Source organism: Hypomesus nipponensis, chromosome 17 (assembly GCF_054491055.1).
Source record: "Hypomesus nipponensis isolate SF chromosome 17, ASM5449105v1, whole genome shotgun sequence".
Taxonomy (NCBI): domain Eukaryota; kingdom Metazoa; phylum Chordata; class Actinopteri; order Osmeriformes; family Osmeridae; genus Hypomesus; species Hypomesus nipponensis.
Genome location: NC_140377.1, coordinates 14125188 through 14151307, shown reverse-complemented (window position 1 = coordinate 14151307; position 26120 = coordinate 14125188). Strand labels below are relative to the sequence as shown.

At 41.0% G+C, this 26120-nt stretch overlaps 1 protein-coding gene and 1 pseudogene across 1 annotated transcript in view; one reads left to right on the top strand and one right to left on the bottom strand.

The window, feature by feature from the left end:
* cacna1ia (calcium voltage-gated channel subunit alpha1 Ia) overlaps nt 1-26120 on the bottom strand; it is a 442500-nt gene that overhangs the window by 282430 nt on the left and 133950 nt on the right. The window contains 2 exon segments of the mRNA XM_084676906.1: nt 6378-6470; nt 6755-7091. Of these exon segments, the coding sequence (XP_084533032.1) occupies nt 6378-6470; nt 6755-7091 (430 nt within the window).
* LOC146253649 (uncharacterized) lies at nt 1724-2522 on the top strand (annotated as a pseudogene).

Here is a 26120-nt window from a genome sequence, read left to right as displayed (position 1 = left end):
TCAATCTGAGCATATATTCCGGAAAAAAGCAACACGGCTGTAGCAGCGTAGAGACAATTGGCGTGGGACAATTGGTGCCGACCGTTAAGAAAAAAAAGTATATTCAAGTATACTATAGGTATATTACAAAATGATCTACTACATTTTTTATATACTTTTACAGTTTTTCTCAATTGCTAACACACATAAATGGTATATGTAAGCCATTCTCACAAAACCATTTTGCCAAATCCCAGCAGAAAGACCATGTACCCCAGTTTTTAAACACAATTTACACTTTTTGACACATTTCTCAGGTTCGTTCACACTTCTTTGCAAAGGTCTAAACACACCTCTCACTTTAAGACAGCGCAATTCAAACACCCGTGACAACCAATTATCCATGTGTAAGCACTAAGAAGAAAATATACTCAACAATTAATCAGGACTTTGGAATGAATACACAGGTTAGCTCATCTGTACTTTGAAATCATGGATGCAAATATCAGAGGAAGAGGCCAAATTGCCAGAATGAGAGGAGGTGGACAAGGAAGAGGCAGAGGAATAAGTAAAAAGAACAACAATCTCAAATGAGATCCATGCCACACTATGACAGAAATCCCTATGACAGAACAACCTTCTCCAAGCCATGGAATAAGCTAGACTTAAAGTCCTAAACCAGACTTGAATGAATTTAATTAGTCAAGCGGGGCTAAAGCGGTTCGATAAAGGCCAATTTCAGCTCACCCTATTCTTACAGTTTTTCTCGATTGCTAACACACAAAAATTGTATGTGTAAGCCATCCTCACAAAACCATTTTGCCAATTCCCAGCAGAAAGACCATGTACCCCAGTTTTTAAACACAATTTACCCTTTTTGACACATTGCTCAGGTTCATTCACACTTCTTTGCAAAACTCTAAACACACCTCTCACTTTAAGACACAATTGTCACCATTATGTCATTTAGAAAACACTGTCGTTGGAATAGTCAACTCAAACCAGCACAATTCAAACACCCTTAACAAGCAATTATCCTTGTGTAAGCACTAACGAGCAAAAGTACTCAACAAGCAATCAGGGGTTTGGACTGAATAAAAAGGGCAACAGGTAAGCACACCTGTACTTTGAAATCATGGAAGCAAATGTCAGAAGACGTGGCAGAAATGTCAGAATGAGAGGAGGTGGACGAGGGAGAGGAAGAGGCAGAGGAAGAGGAAGAACATCCATCTCAAATGAGATTCGTGCCACTGTATTGGACCATGTTCTAGTACATGGAATGACAATGAGAGAAGCAGGGCTGAGAGTTCAGCCAAACCTGAGTCGTTTTACTGTTGCGTCGATTGTCCGGACTTTCAGGGATGAAAACAGGTACCATACTATGAAGTTGTACTTTTACTGTATGTACTACCAATATCTACCATGAACCTATATGCATTACAGTAAAAGAAGTAGAAAATACAAGAAATTGACATGAAGTTGAGTATTTACAGTATATTGTCAATGTGTGACAATGTCAAACACTGTTGTTTGTTTGCAGAATTGAAAGACAACCAGTTGGTGGTGGTAGACCAAGTATGTTGAGTGATGCCCAAGTCAATGCCATCGTGAACATGGTTTTGGAAAACAACCTCATACGCCTCAGAGAAATCCAGGCAAGAATAATTGAAGACAATGACACATTCCAAAATATAGTGTCAGCGTTTCAACAATTGATCGCATCCTTCAGCGCAACCATATGCGCATGAAACAAGTGTACAGAGTTCCATTTGAAAGGAACTCTGAGAGAGTAAAAGAGCTGCGTTTTCAATATGCCCAGGTATGTGTTTACATGTATTCCATAAATTGTATGTAAATATCAACTATTGGACTGTGTAGACTACATGTTGTAATAGTTTCCATGGCTTACTGTAACAATACCGGATTAGCTGTATTGTACGTAATGTCATCAACTCTCTTACAGACAATACTCCAGCTTGATGCCAGTGACACCTTGCATGAGTTGATATTTGTGGATGAGGCAGGATTCAACCTCACAAAGCGCAGAAGAAGAGGGCGAAACATTATTGGGCAACGTGCTCTGGTGGATGGGCCTGGCCAGCGTGGAGGTAATGTTACACTCTGTGCAGCCATCAGCAACCATGGAGTCCTTCACCGCCATGCTACTCTTGGCCCATATAACACACAACGTCTTCTGGCTTTTCTGGATGGCCTACGGGACGCTCTTTTTCAAAATGCCCACAGAGAAGTGCAGCCTTGTTATGTTGTTGTTTGGGACAACGTACGTTTCCACCATGCTGTTCTTGTCCGAAACTGGTTCATGAATGATCCAAGATTCACAAATGTGTTCCTCCCACCATACTCACCTTTCCTCAATCCGATAGAGGAGTTCTTCTCAGCATGGCGTTGGAAGGTCTATGACAGAAATCCCTATGTTCAAATCGACCTTCTCCAAGCCATGGAAGAAGCTTGCGGGGACATTGCTGTGGAGTCTTGTCAGGGATGGGTCAGACATTCAAGGGCATTTTTTCCTCGCTGTTTAGCTAGAGAAAACATTGCCTGTGACGTGGATGAGAATCTCTGGCCTGACCCTGCTCTGAGACAGGATGCTGACCCAGAATGACCAGTAACCTACTGTAGCCTACTCAAGCCCTAACTTACCCAAGTGAAAATGCTTTGTTTATTTCCTTGTTTTCCTAGCCTTTGTTCTGCAAATTCCAATTTACAGTAAAGTAATACATTTGTGTTGACTAACAGTAGCCTACTACTACTTACTGTATTGTATACTGTGACCACTACAGTACTGAAACAAGAGCTCAAAATGCACTTGCTAATAAACATCCTGTAAGAAGGACAATTGCAATGTTTGTGATTTTTATGATTTGCATCATGTCAAACTCATGAGGTAAACCGTAACTAAAATTCAGGGACACGTTATAGTCAATGGTTCATGAAAACCTTTTTATAATAGTGTTTTCAATTCCTCCCACCAGTGTGTAAAGGGTATTCAGAAGGTTGATTTTATTAGAGGGCTTTGTGTGTATTTTGAATGCAAAGTTAGGTTTATACGACAGATTATATAGTTTTGACTACAGTGTTTGATTTTGGGTCAAAAGTCAAGGGTTTGGCCAAAACTGTGTAAGTATGAAGATGTGTGTTTAGAGTTTAGAGAAAACACAGTACACATTCAAGAAATGTGTCTTAGCAATTGAGAAAAACTGTAAGCAGCCCGAGAGGTAAAACATGGATCATATAATCCACCACGGCAAAAGATATGCACACGGCCACGTGACTTCTTCCAGAAAGTACGTTCCCTTTAAATCATGTACTATGACAGCTCCCTCATCCACCGCTTCAATCAAAATAAAATGACACGCCATGATTGACGTCGTGAACGACAGGCTACGTAGGTCGAGGACCTTTTAAGACCTTTACTTCGTTGAATAAAAGAAACCCTCTAAACTCATCTAAATTGGCTTTTTGACATCGTTTAAAATAAAAAGCCTACTATTAATCAATATATCCAGTAGCCTAACTTTTTACATGGTTTTTGTGTCGGGGAAATTGAGGGCGGATTTAGGTTTGTTTTGCAATTGTAGGCTACTGTTAACCATTATATTGCTATGATAATTACACTCTGATAATTTAGATTGAGATATAGGCCTATGCCTGATGCTTAAACATTTGAAATCACAAACTAACATCCATACATTGACGGCTATGGTGTGTAGCCTATCAAAGCATTGTTCATCATTGTTTAATGCATTAGGCTAAATGTTGTAGGCTATTTAAGTTGATTTTCTATCAATGTTGAACAGATTGAATGGATGAGAATAAGAAAATGAGAATATACGTGGTAAATTATTGTTTTCCCGTTGGGTCAGTGTTACAGGAACGTCTGGTTATCACCAAGTCACGCTAAGCCTGACAGTTAGTCTGACCCTGAACAGACTAGTTTCGCAGCCTAAGTTGCCATAGTAACCAAGTTAGAACTACGTTGAGCTAGCTTTATGGAACCGAATGAACTAGAAATGAGCACGACTAACTGACATAAATCCGGTTTATTCGGTAAACTTGCTTTATGGAACAGGCCTCAGTACTGTTGCGTACTCAAGCCCTGTTACCCAAGTAAAAATGATTGCTTGTTTCCTTGTTTTCTTAGCTTTGTTCCTTAAATTACAATTTACAGCAATACATTTGTGTTGTTGACTAACAGTACTACTATTTGTATACTGTGACCACTACAGTAACAAGAGCTCAAAATGCAATTGCAATATAATATAAATAGAAAATAAACAGCCTGTAAGAAGGACAATTGCAGTATTTGTGGGTTTTATGATTTACATCATGTCAAACTCATGAGGTGAAACATATAAAAAATTCAGGGACACATTAGTCAATACTTCTTGAAAACCTTTTTATAATAGTGTTTTCAATTCCTTCCAGCAATGTGCAAAGGGTATGCAGAAGGTTGAATTCATTTGAGGGCTTTGTGTGTATTTTGAATGCAAAGTTAGGTTTATACGACAGATAATATGGTTTTGAGTGGTTTTACAGAGTTTAATTTGGGGTCAAAAGTTTGGGGGTCAAAAGGGTTTGGCCAAAACAGTAAGTATGAAGATGTGTGTTTAGAGTTTGGAGAAAACACAAAACACTTTCAAGAAATGTGTCTTAGCAATTGAGAAAAACTGTAAGAAGTATGCAAAGAAAATAGTTCACTTTTGATATACTTTGAAGACGTAGGCCAAATCCCAATACTCCCCCTTACCCCTAGCCCTTAGTTTACCCTTAGCCCTTGGCCCTCGAAACTGAGGGGTAATGGCAACATATCCCTAAGAAATGGGACGCCACTTGGTTACAGGTACGTCATCTAGCACGTATCGATATTTCCCAAAGCAAGTAGTGTTATGCACTGATATTAAACGAAATTCGCTGCTAATGGAGTTTACTTAAAAGACATGTAGACATGCTAGTCAAAGAAATGCATGACTGTTGTGCAATTCAGCACTGTCATCATTTTTTAATCAATTAATTAAGCTGAAAATATTACATTTATCGGACTCTTTGGATGATCTGGCCGCCATTGTTGCCGGTCGCGCAGTATTCACATAACCCTTGGTTTCAAGTAAGCTCCCGATCTTACTTGGTTATAAGGGGTGTATACCCCTTTGTCTCAGACCTACCCCTAGCTCACAAAGAGTATTGGGACACCACTAGCTCTCACAGGAACGCGCAAAACTAAGGGGAAGGGGTGAGGGGGAGTATTGGGATTCGGCCGTAGGCTTAGAAAAAACATTTGTTTACATTTCTTATATTCTGACTAGAATATAGAGTATGACAATGTTAGGATACATTGCACATTGAATATTTTTTGTTACTGGAGCTGTAACCTTAATTACAGCGAAAACATTTTGAAGCCCTATACTCTCATACTATACTAATAATTATCAATTTGAGTATTAATGAAAAAAAAAACTATTTGATAAAGAAGCAGACAGAAGTGTTGCATTATGCATTTGAAGGTTATACTGTCAAACTGAAGAACGAAATAACGATGTGAAAAAATTAAGATAGCGTGGCTCATTGGCTGGTCAATTCCCATGATGCAAGGCGGTAAACAGAGTTAAATTTGCTGCTAAGTTTGCCATTTGTTTCGAAATACAACCATTGTAACCATGAGTTAAATGACTGTTACGTTTGATAAGAAGAGCTGGATTATTACAACGTGAGTGCATACGCAGTAAACAGGTTCTTTCAGCTAATAATCTGCAGTGTCACTTGGCGAGGGCCCCCATTTTCGTCAAGTGACGCAAGATTGGCGGCGTTTGAGGGGCCCCTAAACATTTAAATTATTTGTAAATCATAGGAAATGGACATTTATTAAGTTTACTTCTTGAAATACTTACATTAATTGAAATTGCACTTGAAAGTATTCCAAAGTATACTTTGAGGTACTTTACAAAGTATACTTCATGAACTGAAAGTGCACTACACAGGTTAGAGTATTCAAACGTATATTTTGAAGTACTTTACGAAGTATACTTCATAAACTAAAAGTACACTACACAGGCTACTTTACAGTATTCAAAAGTAAACTTTTAATACACTATAAGTGTACTTTAAAGTTTACTAAATGACCTAAAAAGTGGGTGAATTGAGTTTACTTAGTACAAACATAGTATATAAATAAGTACACTGCTAGTATTTAAATAAGTACACTGCTAGTATACTTCAAGTACCATGATAATAGTATACTTTTTATGCTTAAGTATACTTAAAAATTATTTATTATTATATGCAAAAGTTTGGGAAGGAGCCCAAAGTTTCAGTGGCCAGGGATTGAGGAAAATTCCTAGCCTGAATGATTGTCTCAGTCCACCACTGTGTGTGTGACTTACGATGATGAGGAAGATAAAGTAGATGAAGTTGTAGAAGGAGTGAGCATCCATGACGTAGTACATGATCTCCACCCAGCCCTCCAGAGTGATCACCTGGGGAGAGACTCACACTGTCACAATGTTCATGGATCATGCTAGGATCCTTTGTTTGTACCTATGTGTGTATGTGTGTGAGAGAGATAGAGAAAGAGAGAGTGAAAGAGAAAGAGAAGATGTGGGCCTGTGTGTGTGATGTGGAGTGTGTAAGTGTGAATCAGAGATCGAGCGTGTGTGTGTGTGCAAGTGTGACACAGAATTAGATTAAGCGTGTGTGTATATGAGCATCTGTATATGTGTGTGCATATATGACCCACCCCCAACCCTTGGCTGCTCCTCACCTGAAAGATGACTATCCAGGCATAGACTATATTGTCAAAGTTGATAGCTCCCTTGTGTGGGTTGCTGTTGCCAGTGTGGCAGCGTGTGTAGTACTGGTTCCAGTTGATGCAGAGCCCCACAGCCTCCACGCTGCTGTTGACCAGTGGGTCCGGGCTGAGGCCCTGCGTCTGGCGCTCCAGGGCGTCCTCCTTGCTCATGCAGCAGATTCGGCCTCCCTCGCGGCGTGCTGGCACATCGGCGCATGACATGATGCCGTTGTCAGCGGCAAGCGAGCAGATGAAGGGCCGCTCGTCGTCCTCCTCTGGTTGGTAGTAGGGAGTGGGCAGGGAGGCGGAGCTGAGGGGGAGGGAGGAGGTTAGTGGAACCAGCTGAGAGAGAAGGAGGTATGGTAGAAGGTTGCGGGGGGGATGGGGGGGGGGAGAAAGATAGAAAGAGAGAGTGTGTTTGTGGTAGGGTTGGATGGGGGTTGAGGTGGTCTGGATGATGCGGTTTGTAGATGTGTGCATATACACATGGGTTCAGGCACCACGTTTTAACACATTTGAGTACCAGACACACCTCCATCTCCCTCCTTGAGTCCATGCAGAGCGGTGATTGAGCAGATTCACTTAATAACAAAGACAAATCTAAAATCAAACTTTAGCTGATTGCCATTATCTGAAGTTGACCTCATCAAGTCCTACCATAGCTGTAGAGCTCTCTCCTATCTCTCTCCCTTCTTCCCTTTTCTTTCCTCCTCCCTCTGCCTCTCTCTCCTCCTCACTCCCCTCTCATTTGTTACCTCACTTTCTGCCTCCCTTATAAGGGAGGGACCCTTATCCCGATCTCGCTCCCTCCCTTCCTTGCTCCCTCCCTGTCTTACTCCATCCATCCTCCCTGTCTACCTCTTCCCTATCTCTCTCCCTTCCTCCCTCCCTCCTTCCCTTTCTCTCTGCCTCCTCCCAGAGTACCTCTCTCCCTCCCTCTAACCTGCTCTTCCAACAACCTCCAGCCAGACACAGCAGCTCCTGATGGTTCATTTACCACTATCTGATCTTGATAGACAGCCAGCGTGGAATAATAAATAGTCGCTCAGAGTTTTGGATGAGGACCTTTGACGTTAGACGGGCCGAAAAAATACATAACTTTTTTTTCGTCATTTAGCAGACTCTAATGACGCTCTTATCCAGAGCGACTTACAGTAAGTAAAGGGACATTCCCCCTGAGGCAAATAGGGTGAAGTGCCTTTCCCAAGGACACAACGCCATTTGGCACATAAGCCATCCTCACAAAACCATTTAACCAATTCCCAGCAGAAAGACCATGTATCCCAGTCTTTAAACACAATTTACGCTTTTTGACACATTACTCAGGTTCATTCACACTTCTTCGCAAAAGTCTAAACACACCTTTCACTTTAAGTCACCATTATGTCATTTAGAAAACACTGCCGTTTGATAATTAAACTCTACGACAGATAATGGCCGCGTTTCCCAGATTCGTTAAGAAGCTCTTAACACTAAGAGCTTCTAAGGAACATTCTAAGAGCGCTCTAGATGTCTAAACGTAACGTTAGCCTATTACCAGAGAATGTCTTATTTAGGGTCCGTAAACAGGCTCTGCTACGACTCTTCAGCCAGCGTTGGACCGAGTTCTCACTCCCCTACGTGTGAACACGTCGGCAGGTATGAAAAACAGTGTTGCCAAAATACTACTCCCCTTCTAACGTTTACATTTTTGCAACTAGTATCAATAGCTTTTTATGGCACACTCTACAGGGCATGTAGCCTGGCTGCCAGTCCAACTTCGCCCCGCCCACAAAAAAATTTGGTCGGGAAGTTGGATCTGGAGGGTCCTGGGAACAACTATATAAAACCAGGATCTGGGCGGACCAATGAAATTGCCAGGGCGGGCTTTATACGATGATGGACAGATGATCAACAGTAACGTAATCAACAACGACACAAAAGAGCCCTTGGGTTGAATTTGTTTTCAACAACCAACATATTACGTTGCTCTCATTGGTTGTAGGTCTATCCAATTGAGCAAAGAGACATTTGTTTTATGAGTTCCGTTGAAACACGCCCCATAGTCACAGCCCAACGGAGAGTTTTCAGACTCATATTCTGACTAGAATTATGAGTATGACAACGTCAGGCTACAGGGCATGAGGAGCCACCAAAATAATTTTCGGGTGTGTCAAATTTTATAATCCCAAGATATGAGGGGGGGAGGATTTTGGCAGGTAAGAAAAACTGTGTTGCCAAAATCCTACTCCCCTTCTAACTTTTACATTTATGCAATTAGTATCAAAAGCTTTTTATGGCACACTCTTCTGCTCCAATGGTCTTGCATGGTAGCGCCTGCAGATGCTGCACTCTCCAATGATCTTTCTTACAGCACAGTTGCCCTTGACAATCCAAAACCTTCTTCTCACAGAGGACAGAGTGTAAGTCCTGCCTGCATGTCCAAGACTTTTGTGGGCGTCCTTCAAAATCAAACTGGATAAGTGCTGATCTTTTGTGAGAATCAAGGGATGCTTAGCGTCCTCTGGCATGGCACCTTTATTCAGCCTGCCTCCCACTCTCAGTAGTCCATCTTGCAGAACAGGATCCAACACATGGATGGGACTCCGGCAGCAAATTCTGTTGTTTTCCATCAGGGCTTCAACCTCCTCCACGAACCTCTGCTGCTGACAATATTGAATGATGGAGAGTTCTGCGGTTCGTAAGTCGTCCAATGTCAAACCACCCTTTCTGAAGTCAGCAGGGGTACTCTGACGGCCTCTGGTGTTGTATGCCACTGGGTGTTTATTCAGCGAAGGGTTTAACAGCTTTTTACTTTGATATTTCTCTTTCATCCAGGACTTAAATTGCAGATACCAAGCCACTGCTCTCTTGAGCCTTCTCTAGTCTGAATAATATGCAACAAGCTGGTCTGTGGGGGTGAGAGCGTCAATTTTGACAGTGTTAGACGCGACTTAATTTTTCACCTCCTTGTCTCCTGTATCCAATGAGACATCAAATGTGATCTTTGGCCATTTTTCTTACTCTTTCAATAGAGACTCTGGTCCTTCCAACCATTTTCTAGCACTTAAGAAACCTGCAACCGATCTTTGGCTTAGGAGCTGTGGCTTAGCAGCTTGGCTTGTTGTATTGGTGCTATGTTCATACAAACCACCAAAAAAGGGTTCAGAGAGGATTTTTACATGGCGCTCAATGAACTCCACCATGTCATTGAATCCAGCTCTGTATCCAGTAGATCCCATAATGTCATACGCCATGCTGCGCCAACGCTCTCCCAACCCTCAACTAGCTCTGGAGTGCCTTTGTGTCGTCTGTTCGTATTGTTTGCCATGACATTGCTTTGTTAATATATGCAGTGGCAGTTTTATATGGATTCCCAAAGTGATCCTGCAATAGAGCCTTGGCCACAACATATCCACGGTCTGAGGGCATATGTTGGCAGCTGTGAACCAGTTCACGGGGTTGTCCTTGAGGGAATTGCTCCAAATAGTACAAACTGTCGTCTACAAATGCTTTCATAAAGGTTTTGTAGTTCAGAGGATCACCATTAAATATCGGAATGTCTCCTGGTGGGAGTGTCATTGATTGCTGCTGATTCATTAAAGTTGCTGTGATTTCAGTTTGCTTGCTCTTGATGTTGAGAAGTTCTCCAGGCCACTGTAAACTGTTCAGTGTCTGAGCTTGATTGTCATTTTGTTTAGAATGCACTTTCATTTCCACTCTGTTTTGATTGAGTTCCACTTGGCGGTGCTGTTGAATTGATATGCTTTGTACCTTTGGTCTCACGTCCATCGATTTACAATTTATTGCAGTATGTTGGATAGTTTCCCTTTGATTTGTTTGTTTGTCATGAGGGATGAATTCTTGGGCACCAGGTTTTAAGATATGAATCCCATTAATTGCACCTTTAATGTCTGTTTCCTTAGCATTTGAATGTGCTTGTGACTGTCGCTCTTCATTGGCATCACAGATTTCCATTTTTGCTTCAAATGCCGCCAGTTCAGCCTCCAAGTCCAAACATTTCTCTTCTTCTTCGTAGTCTGGCTTCCTCTTCCTCGATTGCGTGTCTCTCCTTTAATATTTTGACACGAGCAAGAACTGCAGCCTTTTCTGCCGCAACCTTTAGCTTAGCCGCTGATACACTGGACCTGCTGCTTTTTTGACTGTAATTGCTTCCTGTATTTGACACTGTCTAATGGATTAACCTCCTCATTTTCATGTTCAGTTTCAGTTCGAGAGAGCCACTTGTTGACATTAGACAAACACTCATTATTTGAGAGCATTTTAGCCCTAAACCATATTTCATGTTTGTCACCCTCTTCACTTGGCAATAAACCCAACAACGTTTGTGATGATGCTAAATGTTTACATCAAACAGTTTTTAATTCACCCAGAGCATTTAACACCTTTGTTTTATCACCATTAAATATCAACTCTTGTATGTCATCTCTAATTTTACCAGCTTTGTTTAATTTAGATTTTCTGGTATTTTGTAAACGGTCAAACCTTTCAGCCAAACCCTTTTCAGTTAAATTAACAGTGTGTTTTTGACTTTCTCCACCAAAAGCACCCTGTTCAATATTGTTGTCCATTTCCAAACCCTGTACATCCATAGCAAGGGTTTAGTTAGTCTAACACAATAAAGCAAATCCAAGAAAGCACAAACAAAAGGGTCAGTTGGAAACAGCGCAAACGAGATAAGAGTTCAATCCAGGACAGCACCAGGTGAAAAAGTCACGAGATATGCCACAACCAGCGAACGTGCAGAATTCCAATATATTCCAGGGCTTGCGTTGATTTACCAATGCATTGGATTTAATATGTGCACACAAACTGGCCTTGTGTAGTGATACAAGTACTTCGATCGTTTTGCACCTTTGTAGTGATTCTCCGTTGTCCAGGCGATGATCTGCGGTGCTCAGGCTCCAGTAGGCTATCCTTAGCGTAGCCCCACGTCCTGGCTCCAAACCCTTTCACAGCTCCATGCAGCAGCTCACACACAGGTCACACGTTTCCACATCTTCCAAGCCCATCTGCATAGTCCAATCGGCTAGGTTTTGACAATGTGACAGCCAGCCCAATGCTGCGCTGTTGTAGTGTTGCCCCAGGCTCTGGTACGACGCGCTGGGCGGCTATTGCGTTACCTGTTGCTTGTCTTAAATAAGTCCAAAGGTCGGCTAAAGAGATAATACCTTTTATTCCATCACTGGCACTGCACTCCAGCGGATCTCATCCTACCTGTCGGGAAGATCCTACCAGGTCTCCTGGGGAGGCAAACTGTCAGGGCCTTGCCAGCTCTCCACTGATGTCCCACAGGGCTCCGTCCTTGGACCCCACCTCTTCTCTCTGTACACCGCCTCACTTGGACCAATCATCACCTCCCATGGCTTCTCCTACCACTGCTACGCTGACGAAACGCAGCTGTACCTGTCGTTCCCCCCGACTGATCTGGGGATCTCAGCTAGTATTGAGGCCTGCCTCACAGACATCTCTGCCTGGATGACCGAGCACCACCTCCAGCTGAAACTCGCCAAAACAGAACTTCTCATCATCCCGGCTAAACCCTCCATCTCTGTCAGAAATATTAACCTATCAAGCATTGCACAGTCAATCGGTGAACGAGTTTGACAAAGTTTATTGCTTGCGGTCGGCCCACAAGGAGACAAAAACATCACACGCCATTGTGCTACAAAGTTTGTCTGCTAGCATGTTGCGCTAGCTAGCTATTTAAGCAGAACCGCTCTTTACAGTCATTGGTTAAGACAAAGGCATGCAAATGTTCCATTGCTCTTCTTCATTGGCTCCTTGCATAGACCTGGCGCAGGCGTGTGTGCGTGCGTGTTAGAGTGTGTGCGTGTTTACGACATCAACCCTGATTGAAACACAACAACAACAGGATCTCCTGGGGGGTATTTGTCGTAGCTCGCTAAGCAGTTTAGCGAGCTAACTTTCAGGCTAAGATAAAACACGCCCCTCTTTTTGGTTCGTGGAAGCAAGTTTAGATAAATCACCATAGTAACATATCAATTAGCACTAACCTGCTCGAGAGCAGGCTAACGTAAGTGTAGCTGGATAAGCTTGCCACACCCCCGGAAAATAATTGGCAGCTCCCTTTTTGAGAGACCCAGCTGACCAAGGAGATATAGTTCGATTAACTTTCCATACCAATAGAGTTCTTCACGATCGCCAAGATCCTTTATTTCACACGGATGAGTTCTTGTTTGAGCGATATCGATTCAGCTGACAAGGACTCATTTATTTGCAAGACCTTCTCGGGCCGTACATTGCAAATATCACACGCCGCAGCAAGCTATGCTTTATGAGCTTATGCTGCTGTATGTGAATATGTAACGCTATGTTCTAAGAAATGTCTTATCTGTTGTGCCTGTGCTTTTTATGTTTCACTGTGGGAGAGTGGGAAACGTCAAAATGATTCCTTTTTATGTCTTGACGTGAAGAAGTTGACAATAAAGCTACTTGAAACTTTTACTGTGCTTTAGACTCTCTGCATAGCCTTGAGGTTTTTCGCGTCAGGTAGGCTACATTTTTATACAGTATAGGCGATGCAGAAAACATTGGCAAAGCCGCAGCATGCGTTGCTGTAAGAAAAGTGTAGGCCTACTTGGCGCTTAACCAGCTGGCACGTCCCAGTCAATGAAATCAAAGACGGATTTACACATAGGCCTACATGCATATACATATAGGGTGATATCAGGTAAAATGGGCCATCATCTGTGTCCCTCACAAACACACCTACACATGTGTTGGAGTGTGTGTGAGTGTGTGTGTGTGTGTGTGTGTGTGTGTAAGGGTGTGTGTGTGTGTGTGTGTCACACCATGACAGTTAGTATGGCGAACGAGAAGGAAGCGAGAGGAGAGGAGGGAGGGAGAAGGAAAGGGAGAGAAAAGAGAGGATGGACCAGAGAGGAAAAGATACAAAGATAAAACAGGGATGGAAAGGAAGGCCAAACAATTACAATCTGTGGAAAGAGGAGAGGATGAAGGGGGCCTTAGATGAATACATGGAGGGAGAGAAGAAAGGAATTACAGTGAGTGTGCACCTCTTATTAAGAGCATGGGGTGTGCCGCGATCCACACTGCAAAGACGCATCAGTGGAAAGGTGACTGGCAGTGAACATGTGTCAGGGCGGAAGCCCTACCTTCCACAGGAGGCGGAAAGGGAGCTTGCTGCCACTCTCAACACATTGGCGCAGAGGGGGTTTCCCTTCACAAAACGTGATGTCCAGCAAGTGGCCTTTGATTTTGCAGCCAAGAACACCATATCTGGTTTCTTCAAGACAGCAGGGAGGGCCGGATATTACTGGTTTAAGAACTTTCTAAAGCACAACCTAGAGCTTGGGATGCGCAAGCCAGAGGTCCTGTCTGCAGCACGGGCTGCTGGACTCAACAAAGAGGTGGTTAGCCAGTGGTTTAACCAGTATGAGAGCCTTTTGGTCGAGCTGGGTATTGAGGGCCCACCGTCACATATATATGGAACTGTGACGAGTCTGGGCTTCAGGATCATAAAAAAAAAAAATTATGGCACATATGAATATGTTTGTTTAATGCAGTTCAAATGTTATGTGGCTGTATAAGCAACTGTGTTTTAAAATTAAAATTGATGATAAATTACAATATCCCTTTGCAGTTTCACTGGCCCATTTTACCTGAACAGCTGGTCCATTTTACCTGAAACTGCTCGTGCAAAAAAAGTTGGCACAGCTGATGTTTCAAGAACTGTAGGGCCTAAATAATTATATTTTATTACATCATTTCTACAAAAAAAATCAAAAACAGTCATAAGTAATCATAAAAACACATGGAAAAGGTATAGCCTATGGTATTGTATTGTTGTCCCAAAGATTTACCAAAAAGTGGCCCATTTTACCTGATATCACCCTACATATATCCTCATAAGTGTCTATGAATTCATATCAATTAGATACTCTTTGGCCTTGTTTTTATACTTATTCTGAAAGAGTTGATATCATTATTTTCGCTAGCAAGATCTCATTCAATGATTAATTTCCATTAAGCCTACTGCCAGCAGGCACACAGAAATGTGATCTGATTGATTGGGGTAATAAGGCACTAAAGATGAGCCTATACATTTGACCAAAATACGCATTTAGTTTATCGGCAATTTTTTTTGCCAAGATGCCTGTCTTGCTCTGGCAGCGGTGGCGGTGTTTGACTTAGCCATGATAATATGCTTATTGTCTTCGTAGAGACTCATTTTAATAGTTTGCTCAGATGGCGAGAATATCACCGCTCTAACTTTCGTCTTTTCCGCCATCATACCGTTAGAAAATCACGGTTTTGGTGATCGACCTTTCCTGCCTTTTGAAGTAGGACGTGCTCGTGCACTTGCCCTGATAAGTTTAGCCTGATTGAAATTAACCACATGATTTGGATGCGGATCAGCCGTCGACGAACCGATTTTTGCGGTTCTCAGTAAGCTCGCTAATGTTAACGGGCTAAAGGGACAATGGATTAGCTTAGCTTCAACTCTTACGACGAATGGGCCCCTGATGTCGTAAAAGCTCCTTCACAAAAGGTGTCAACAAATGGTCACCAGACCTAGAGTCTCCATCTATAGTCTTTGTCACACAGCATCTCATTAAAACCAACAAACCCCCCTCTTCTTAGTCCTCAGCCCCAAGATAAGGGTCTTGAATGTTTACTCACAGTTCAGATTTGGGGTTAGGCCTTTCTTTGCACCCAAGTAATACTGAACACAGAATCATTCTTATACAGGATAAATATGTTACATCTTCAATTTTTCCAACATATCCCTCCTGTTTATCCTGAATAAAATGTGTTATTCCAAAACCACGCCTACACACAGTCAATAAAATAAAAATACATAAAATAAAAATAATTCATAAAAGATTTATGTGTAATATTCCATAAGACTATACAAATGCTTGGACTTGACGGAAGCCCATGGTATTGGGATAAAAACCCGTCATCAGTCAACAGTGATCATTTGACGTCTGTTGCATTCACCAACAGACCTGGACTTCATCTCAGATCCCCTTAACCACACAAAATCAAATTGAAACAAAGATTGCAACAAAAAATCAATACAGAAAATATCAGGATATAAGAGCATGCCTACTTGTTGTCAACATGGTCATCTCTAAAACCATCAAACATTCAGTACACTGTCAGTCAGGTTTTTCTAAGACAGGCCCTGATTGTGCTCTTCCTCTCCAGGTTAGGTGATAAGCATTTCTCTCCAGGTCAGGGAGTCATAAACCTCAGTTACCCAAACAAAAACCTGTTTAACCCTTAAGTCACCCCAGATTTTGTCTCCAAATGTACTCCCCCAGTCAACCTTATCTCCATTTTATAGATGGCAAAAGCTTCTCCCCCTCCCCCGAAGGTGATCTCCTACAGAGCAGTCAGGACTTACGATCAACAGACATTTCTTTCCAGCCTGGTGCTAACTCTTTTACAACCTTTGCATGATAAGACACATCACTTTGGCACAAATCCTGAAATCTCATTACATGTTATCAATTCCTGTTTCTTTTCAAATTAATATCAATTTTCTGTTGTAGAACCAAGTTTCTCAAAAACTAAACATGAAGCTTTAATTCAATTCCCAAGTAGTACTTCATCAAGTCATGAAACAGCATTGTTATCACCTCTTCCGACAGTCCATAACTGTTCTCAAAACATTCAAACTTCTGCCCTGGAACATAACAAATCAACTGGAACATATTTACGTAACTGGTAGAACGTATCATGATAGGAGTGTTTGTACCTCAATTTTATTCCACAGTAAAGTTTCTCAATGATCTCAAGATTAAAACTTCACTTCTAAATCTATTTAACATTTGCATTGTTATCAATGAAACAGTTAAATCTTTACTTCTCCTTGTTTCTCAAAGTCCAATTTGTTGAAACGGATGCCATGATTGTGTGCATGGTGATTGTGTAATCATCTCGTAGAAGATGTAGTCTAGTTACAACGGCAACCTCAACGCAGTGTACTACAGGCACAGCGTGGAGTTTTCCTTATTTTGACGTCAAACAAAATGCACGCTTGACTCACGTGTACCATGATATCTCCTTGTTTATCACCTCTGAAACTAGACAGGAATGACCTCGTTCACCTTGGGTCATTTTCCAGGACTTAACGTGTCAAATCCGTCACCACAATCCAGTCTCCTTAGGTCAGGGACCTCTCACTGGATTGAGACAGCATCTCTCTCCTGTCTGCAAATTTCTGAAGAAGTAGACTACACAGTAATTAAAATTACATTCTCACAGAGGTCAGTTGAAAGCAACTGACTCGTCATCAGCCCATTCCTGAATCTTTACAACATTTCTTTAGCTCAATAAAATTCATGCATATCTTGTTCTAACTCAAATCGGGTATGCTAAAAAAGTTTTTTCTTAAAGTTTTCTTGAATAGTTTGCAAATCCATATGCTGTGAACACTCTTTCGTTATCACTCCCTCCTGTTGAGACATGATTAATCTCATGGCTCAATATTATATCATAACGAAATAGATTCTTCAGTAACATAAGTTCCTCCTGTGAATTTACACAACCCGTCATTTTGGTGACACTTTTTGCATATCTCAAGACAGTCTCATCTTCATTATACCTTTTCTAATGTTAAGACAGACCTGTATGGCTGCCTCTTTTGCTGCCACATCTGTTTTAGCATTCCCAGAAAAATAAAAGCAATTATCAGTATGAACTTCTAGTTGAGCAAACAAATTCTTCATAATTGACATCTTTCCTTTATAGATAGTCACTGAGGCTAAAACATTGCATCTTTCAACCATAGAGAACAGTAATGAGATGCTCTTGAATTGTTCAGTAAACATAAAACTTATTGTTATAATGTTGAAGCACACATTATACCCTGTATAATCTGTTTAATCAGCCGGAATAGCACTGTGCCTAGTTGAGGTCTAGCTTGGCGCATGCAAGACAGTTGGACTTCCCTTTTTTGCAAGTTTAAACATTATTCATTCCAACCACTAATTTTCTGTCAGTAAATCCAGTTCTTAATAATAGTGTGTTCTGCTCGTCTCAGCGGTGTTGTCTTTATATGTCCTATTGTTTCCACTAGGGGCATCATACAGGAGCAATCACCTTTTCAAACCATAGTATAGGGAAGACTATTATGAATATTAGCAACAGTAAGCTAAATATGGTACCAGGGATGTCACAATACTACGGATGAGGAAATAGGTCATCCCATCTTTTCTACCATTCCCTGCTTACTGTCTCCTATCTTTTTTGCCTAATTAGTCTACACCCTATGTCTTTGTTGGCCGTTGGTTTCTTCACTGAGGTTGAGACGCGCCTTTCTTTAAGAGAATGACTCCCCTTTGTAGTCAGACTTGTGCCTCAAGACCGTGGTGAGTAACTAATCTGTCCCTGTATCAGTGTCCCTTACTTTCTTACAATGTGACAAGCATCTCCAAAGTGTCCTCTACTATTTTGACTGCAGTGGCTGTGGTGAGCAGTACCTGTTATGGTCCCTCCCACCTGGGCTGGACCAGTTCTTTCTTTTACTAACTTTAATCAATACCCAATCTCCTGGTTTGACTCATCCACTATTTGGTTTACTGCTTCACCTGGAACAGAATTTAGCAGAAGATAGCTCTTTTCTAGTTAGCATTTTGTATAAAATCGGTTAACTTTTTGATCCACCTCTAGTAGAACCAACACAAGTTCTTCAGAATTCTTATCTTTCCAAGTGATCATTGCCCTATTTATCCATTGTTGAGCAAACATATATAACAAGACAATACCTCATCATTTGATATTCAACTCCTATTACTTATGTCTAGAAATCAGTTTCTTTGTTCCCTTTTAAACAAAATCAACTGTTAGTGTCATTTCTTTCACTCCAAAAACCTTTTCTTTCTTTCAAAACAGTTAAGTTTAAGACCTATATCATTTTAGATTCTCTGTTTAACCAAATCACACCTCTTTTTGTCAAAGATATGATAAAAAACATTGTCATTATCCCAAACCAGAATTCAATCTGTATGCTTCTCAAATGAAAATATAGACCAAATAATGTTCTTAATGTAACTATTAACCAAACATGTTATCCCAACTATATTTTCTATAAAGGTCAGATAGGTAGAACTTCATAACTTGCTTTGGCTGCAGTCCACAACAAGCTAATTAGCACGAACCATCATAACCACAATTTATCAGACTTAATGAGTCTTCCCAAATTCTTTCAAACCAAAAGTTATAATAACCCTCCTTATGCACTAATACAATCTCATCATAGACTAACTGTTTATCCCAAACATTGTGTCAGGCTCTTCATAAAACATCCAGTAAAACTTAAAATCTAATTACAACCAATCTCCAAATAAAACTATATTTTAGTTATTTTCTCTTTCTCATTTGTAACCAAATCTTAAAAACCCTACCTTTTACTATTTTGACGTAAAATGTTTTCCCATATACCTTAAGTATATGATAGTTCCCTTTTCAGAGCATCAAAGTGTTTAAACCAATCATCTCTTCACAACCACAAAACGTTCTCTTGTTTCATTTCATAACCTACCATGATCCTCTTAGACCAATCTTTTATGTAACTTTCTAATCGCTTTTTTTTTAACTTAAATTTCCTTAAACCAAAATAAAACATTTGTGAAAACACAGCTTCTAAATAACCCAACTGGAAAAGTGCCATCAATTGCTTCCATGTCAATGGATATTTGTGGTGCACGTGGTTATTAAACTCAGATGTAGACAATAAAGTTACAATTCCAAATGAACTCAAATCCTTAAACGAAACACATTCCTTCGCCAAATAAAAACAACATTCCTATCTAAACACAAACTTCCCATAAGTTCCCATAACACACAAGGTTTCCATTATTGACTTAATTTCACCTTTGATTTCAAAATTAGCCTTCCACTAATTCTCTGAGCCACATTTTAATTTGCTTTAAACTATTGTTATCATAATGTTGTTTCATCAAATCAATGTTCGGACAGTTAAAACTCCCAGACGTAAGTCACTCATGCCAGTATTGCGCTCCGTAATCACGTCAACCAAACAATGCCCTTAAGACAAAAGAAAATATAAATTCTCCCTTTTTCTGTTTTAAACCTTTAAATTCACAATTTGACAAGAGTAACATAAGCCCGTAAAACAAAACCGTATTCTATAACTTCTCAAAAGTCTTATCAAAGCATGTAATACAGAATACTCCTTGGAATATTCTTATATTTACCAGCCATTGTGCCCTCGGCATGCGTAATGCACGGACAATTCTTCAAATTTCAATTTTGCTCTATAACTCTTCCTAATGTAGGTATTAGAACCAATTTATAAACCATTTCTGCATTCTTATTGAATACCTTCACACATCACAGATATGCCGCTTATAAATACAAGTTCTGGTCGGAAAGGCTTCAAAAACCTCCCTGTTTGGCTAGGAATTACAACAAATGTTGATCACGCATTTGTTAACCACCAAACTTCGAATTTATCCAACGAACACATCCCTCAGCATTAATACTCACATAATTATACAGAATTACCCTCTGGGATCACATTTCCTCAGAATTTCTGAAACTCATGTAAAATGTACTCAAACAACCAAAAACCTTGTTAGCAAATATTTCAAAATACTCATCACTTAACATATTTTAAAAAGAAACCAAATTAATATCAAATTCGCCTATTTCTCTAAATTTGCGTCTTTTCAATCTCTCAATTTCTCTGCGCATGCATCATGCGGTTACTCATCTTTGATCTCATATGTCAAGCTGCAATTCCTTTACTAGCCTGTACCCGCCACCATCGCTGTTGATTCAGTCTGTAAACTATGACAAATACCTTTGCCATTTGCTCTCTGGACACTCACGAAACCACAGCCTTGATCTTTCCGATCCAAGCGCTGTCTTTCTGGCAATTTTTTCTGACATTATTCAACAGACAGCGGACTGGCAAATTCCTAGAATCATGTCAGCCTTCTTTGAGACACATTTGAGACAAAAATGACCACATTGTCCTCACTCTTTAACCCCAAAAATGGAATTCAAACTTCAATTTCACCATTGAACCCGAATTTTGGTTTCCATATTTCTAAGCATTTCACACATCCACTGTACAACTTTTAAAACAATTAACCATGGTTATATTTACATTAGTGCTGTCAAACGATTAAAATATTTAATCGCGATTAATCGCATTAATGTCATAGTTAACTCGCGATTAATCACAATTAATCGCACATTTTTATCTATTCTAAATGTCCCTGATTTCTTTTTGTCCCAATCTTTTTTCAAATTTTAATGCTCTTATCAACATAGAAAAGTGGTTCGGATTGCTTTGTGCAAATTTTTTTTTTATTGAAATCAACATTGCAATCGCCTGGCTTTGACGAGGGGGCAGAGAATTCGCATCAGCTGTGTGCTTGGCCATCAAGTGGTATTTCAGACTGGACGTGCTGCGATGATAGCTCAGTTTACAACGACAAAACACACAGATCACTGGTCTTGTCAATAGAACCATTTGGCAACTTTTTAAAAGCAAACTTTCCATTCAGAATCTTATTGGCATCCATTTCGGCATCTCGCGCTCGTCATCCACTCAAAACGTAACGTTAGCCTACTACCAGAGAATGTCTAATATCCGTAGACGGGCTCTGCTACTACTCTTTAGCCAGCTCGCAAGCCAAACGAGTGTTTGGCGTGCCTGTTGTTTTGTTTCCGGTCTAGCTAGATCCGGTGTGGTGTTGTAGTTTTTCTAACGTCGGTAGTTGTTGCAACTGCATGTGAAAAAAACGACAAAGTTTGCTAGGCCAAAAAGAGCGTTAATCGCGCGATAAAATAATTGACGCCGTTAATTTGGGTTTGCGTTAACGCCGTTAATAACGCGTTAAACTGACAGCACTAATTTACATAGAACCTCGATATTTACAATCCTATCAATTCTTAGTAGGCCTACTTCAATTTCAACATAAAACTTGGTCCAAAGTCTGCATATCTACCTAAGATTACTCGTCAGAGATGTTTACGCACATCAGAGTTCTGGTTGGGCAAGTCTTCAACTAGTCCATTTGATTAGGGAAATATTAATACCACCAAACTCAAACATTTCAGCAAAACAACCTCAGCAGCATCAAACACATATATGCAGCACCTTTGGCCTTTACAACAATTGCACTTCAGTCTGTCAGATGCTAAATAATGCAAATGCTAAATAAATATAAAACCATTATTCAAAACGGTAAGTAGCAGTAGGCAATACTTGCACATATTTTAAGGCCAACAAGTACAAGGCTGAATTGCCTGAATGAGTCCCTTTTGTAGGATATTGTATAGCTACAAAAGGCCTATAGAACAATGAAATTGCCTGCAGCCAACAGGAAGAAAAATTAGGCAACTGGTGGCAGCAGGTTGGAAGCCCAGGCATATGTATGTTTCAAGTAATCTATGTGACCATGTTCATTCAACAATTATTTATGAATATTGTAGGAGTGAAATGTATTACTGTTCTCTGCAGTGACAGGAAATACAGTGGTGTTGCTGCCACCACCCACTGTCGTCCCACTGTGCCATACAGAGGTAACAGTGAAACTAATAGTCATACGCCAGTATGTATGCCATATATGGTTGCTGAATATGGATGAAATATACCATTTACTTTCTCAAGTGGAGGTCCTAGATGATCAGGAAACTGTGTCTGCCTGCTCATTTTGGGGGTACACCTTTGAGTTTTATTTACCACTTGCAACACAGATGGTGAGAGTGTGAACGTGTGACTGTGATTGAAGTGTCTGTAATGACTTACTAATTGTGGTGGTCTTAACATAAGACACAAGTCCTTAAAGTGCTCATTTCAAATATGACTCAATTGATTACATTTCTATGGTGTTGAACTCAGCAGGAAGAGGAACTTCTTCCTCCCCCTGAGCCTAGGGCCTCCACTTCAAGGCCAAGACAAAGACACAAGGTATAAGCAAAAAACCACAGTAGTCAAATGGACACCTTCAACTTTCTCCAAGTGTGCCTTGCAAAGGGACAATGTTCTTCATTTGTTTCAGGTTGGAGCAGACAGTGTGAGGGCCCTGTATAAAAGAACCCTGGAGCTCTATTATAAGGTTTTTAATAAAAAAAAACAAGGCTGGAGACAGAAAAACTGGAATATGAGAAGAGATCGTACATGACTGAACGACACTAAACTTAGTTACACTGACATATGTTTCCTGTTCCTAGGGGAGGGAGAACACATGAGGATGTATTTGTTAAACTTTTGTCTACGTTTTGATATTTTATACCTTTTTTGTGGCTTTTTTGTTGTGCCTTTTGAATCTTTTGTGGGGGTTTTCACCACTTCTCTCTTTCAATGTCCTATTTATTATTTTTGAAAAATGCTATAAAAGTGAATGAAAGTAGTGAAATGATCATTTATGTATCACTTGTGAAGAGCTTTGTACAGATACCCATTGTTCTTTTTGGTTTGAAAGGTTTTGGTTGAAAGAAACCCCAATTTCTGATATGGAAATTATTAGAAAATGGGTCAAAGCAACCCAAGGACAAAAGGGTTAAGGGGAGACACAGTGAATAGGGATAACATACAACATGAAACCTCCCAAGTTGATAACTAATAGTATGTCAAATAATGTTTTCATTACTAGTTTCCTGTAAATGTAGGCCTACGTTTAAATGAGCAAATGATGACGTTGTAAAATATGATATTCTTTGCATACATTTCCAGAACAGAAATCAGAACATTGAGTGAAAAACCTCCTTTCATTTTGTCAACATATTAGGAGTCCAAAGTTTTTACAAAGGGCACTTTGGATATATATTTTTCATCATAAAATCCGTTCAAAATTGCGCGGCAGACCGTGTTCTTGCTCAGGTTCTCCGCATCACCCACACTATAAAACTAGCTACCCATAGCGAAATAACGAAACGCTATGCATTCAGTCTGTGGGACTGAGTGCACAGCTTCAATGCGTCGCATTGGCAACATACGGCTCAAGAAGCTGGCAATATACGTAATTCCCTCTGCTAAGAATCTATATCTTTCAGAAAGATACTCATGAAATAATGCAAAAGGGTTTTGTCGGTCTCTAAATGTTCTGGCTCTTCTGAACGCACCTCTCACTACAGTATCAGCGCACCAAGCTGCACAGGATCTACTATGAACGGTGACGACATTATCGTCAAGAATTAGTTAATGGGCGGGGTTTTCATACCGGTTGATCTCTGATCTCCAACTTATCCTGCTCCCGACCAGGTTAGCCGTTCAGCATATGTTACCATGGCGATCTACCCCGGTAACAAGTAATCCACCGTCGTAGTACAGAAAACCCTGGGTTGAACCTGAAGTTACCTCGCTAACGCCAAATCTTGATTCGTAGTACAGGCCCCTGATGTCGTAAAAGCTCCTTCACAAAAGGTGTCAACAAATGGTCACCAGACCTAGAGTCTCCATCTATAGTCTTTGTCACACAGCATCTCATTAAAACCAACAAACCCCCCTCTTCTTAGTCCTCAGCCCCAAGATAAGGGTCTTGAATGTTTACTCACAGCTCAGATTTGGGGTTAGGCCTTTCTTTGCACCCAAGTAATACTGAACACAGAATCATTCTTATACAGGATAAATATGTTACATCTTCAATTTTTCCAACAATCTCCCACGATCTGTCAATCACCCTGGGATCTGCGACGGTGACCCCTTCATCCTCTGCCAGGAACCTTGGGGTTACCATGGATGACAAGCTCTCCCTCATGGCCCACATTGCCGCAGTCTCCCGGTCTTGTAGATTCACCCTTTACAACATCCGGAAGATCAGGAGATACCTGTCTGAGCCCTCCACCCAGCTGCTAGTCCAAGCACGGGTCCTCTCCAAGTTGGACTACTCGCTGCTCACCGGTCTCCCAGCATGTGCAACCCGCCCTCTTCAGAGGATTCAGAACGCAGAGGCTCGCCTGGTCTACAATCTTCCCAGACGCTCCCATGTTACCCCGCTCCTCATCTCTCTCAACTCGCTACCCATCAACGCCCGTATCAGATTCAAGACCCTGGTACTGACCTTCCGAGCAGTGAACGGGACTGCACCCGACTACATCAAGTATCTCCTGCAACCTTACACCCCCACCCGTCACCTACGGTCTTCTTCAGACAACCTCCTGGTGGTCCCACCGCTCAAGGCTGCCCGGTCCCAACACAAGCTCTTCTTCTGCCTGGCCCCCCCAATGGTGGAACCAGCTCCCCACCTCCATCAGGGACACTCCCCACCTTCAAGAAAAGGCTCAAGACGCACTTGTTCCGGGAGTACAACGGCACTTTGGAATGCTTGGCTCGACCTGATGTTAGTTTCCTCCAGGATCACAATGACACTTATTGAGTGACTTGTTGCGCTTGTAGGTTAGGTATAACAAAGTTAAGTCTTGTAACCGCTGTGAAATATTTTACTGTTGATTGTTCTTCTACAGGTACAGTTCTGCACTTTTTGTGGTTCATGCTGTTTTAATTTGTATAACTGCATGCTCTTATGGGTCTTCCCTTTTGGCACTTGTTTAGTTTTTTCACAATGTATGCTTCATGATTTGGCTGCTTGTAATGTTTGGGACTACCTCTTTTTTATGATCAGTGACCTATGCTCTTTTGTAAAGCTCTCTCTTGGAAGTTGCTTTCGATAAAAGCGTCTGCTAAATGCATAAATGTAATTCCAGGGATGGGGCAAATAAGACATACCCACGAGTACCTGGTTACAATACGCCGCTGAAATGGTCAAAACCATTTGCCCTTCCGGGGTCAACACCTGGCTCTATCTGTCTCCCCCTGGCTCATATAGCCGAGCCAAACAGCGCCACCCAGTGTACAGCCATAACAATACAAATACCTATTTGGCTCTTACAGTGTGTGTCAGATAGTATACTCCCAAGATATGGGGGGGGGGGAAGGATTTTGACAGGTAGGATGTTATCCACCATCAGCCATGTGCCCAAAAAGCCAAGATCAACAGGACATAATGACTACAGACCCGTCGCCCTGACTTCTGTGGTAATGAAGTATTTTGAGCGCCTGGTGCTGGCTACGGATGGGCATAATTAGACGACGATCGATTATCGATCATTAAGAATTTTGTTGATGACATTATTTGTTCATCGATAAAACTAATGCGTGTTCCGTTGCGTAGTGTGAGTCTTGAAGGAATGCAATGGATTTCGCTATGTGGCAGGATTTAAACATTTTACAAAACAAAGCCAATGTTTGTAAAAAAAATGCCACAAGCCTACAGTTAACGGCAAGTTTCCATGTAGGCTATTTCAAAAGTAAACATGAAGAGGTCATGGCAAAGTGTAGCGTGAGACCATTTTGACTTAAAAATTA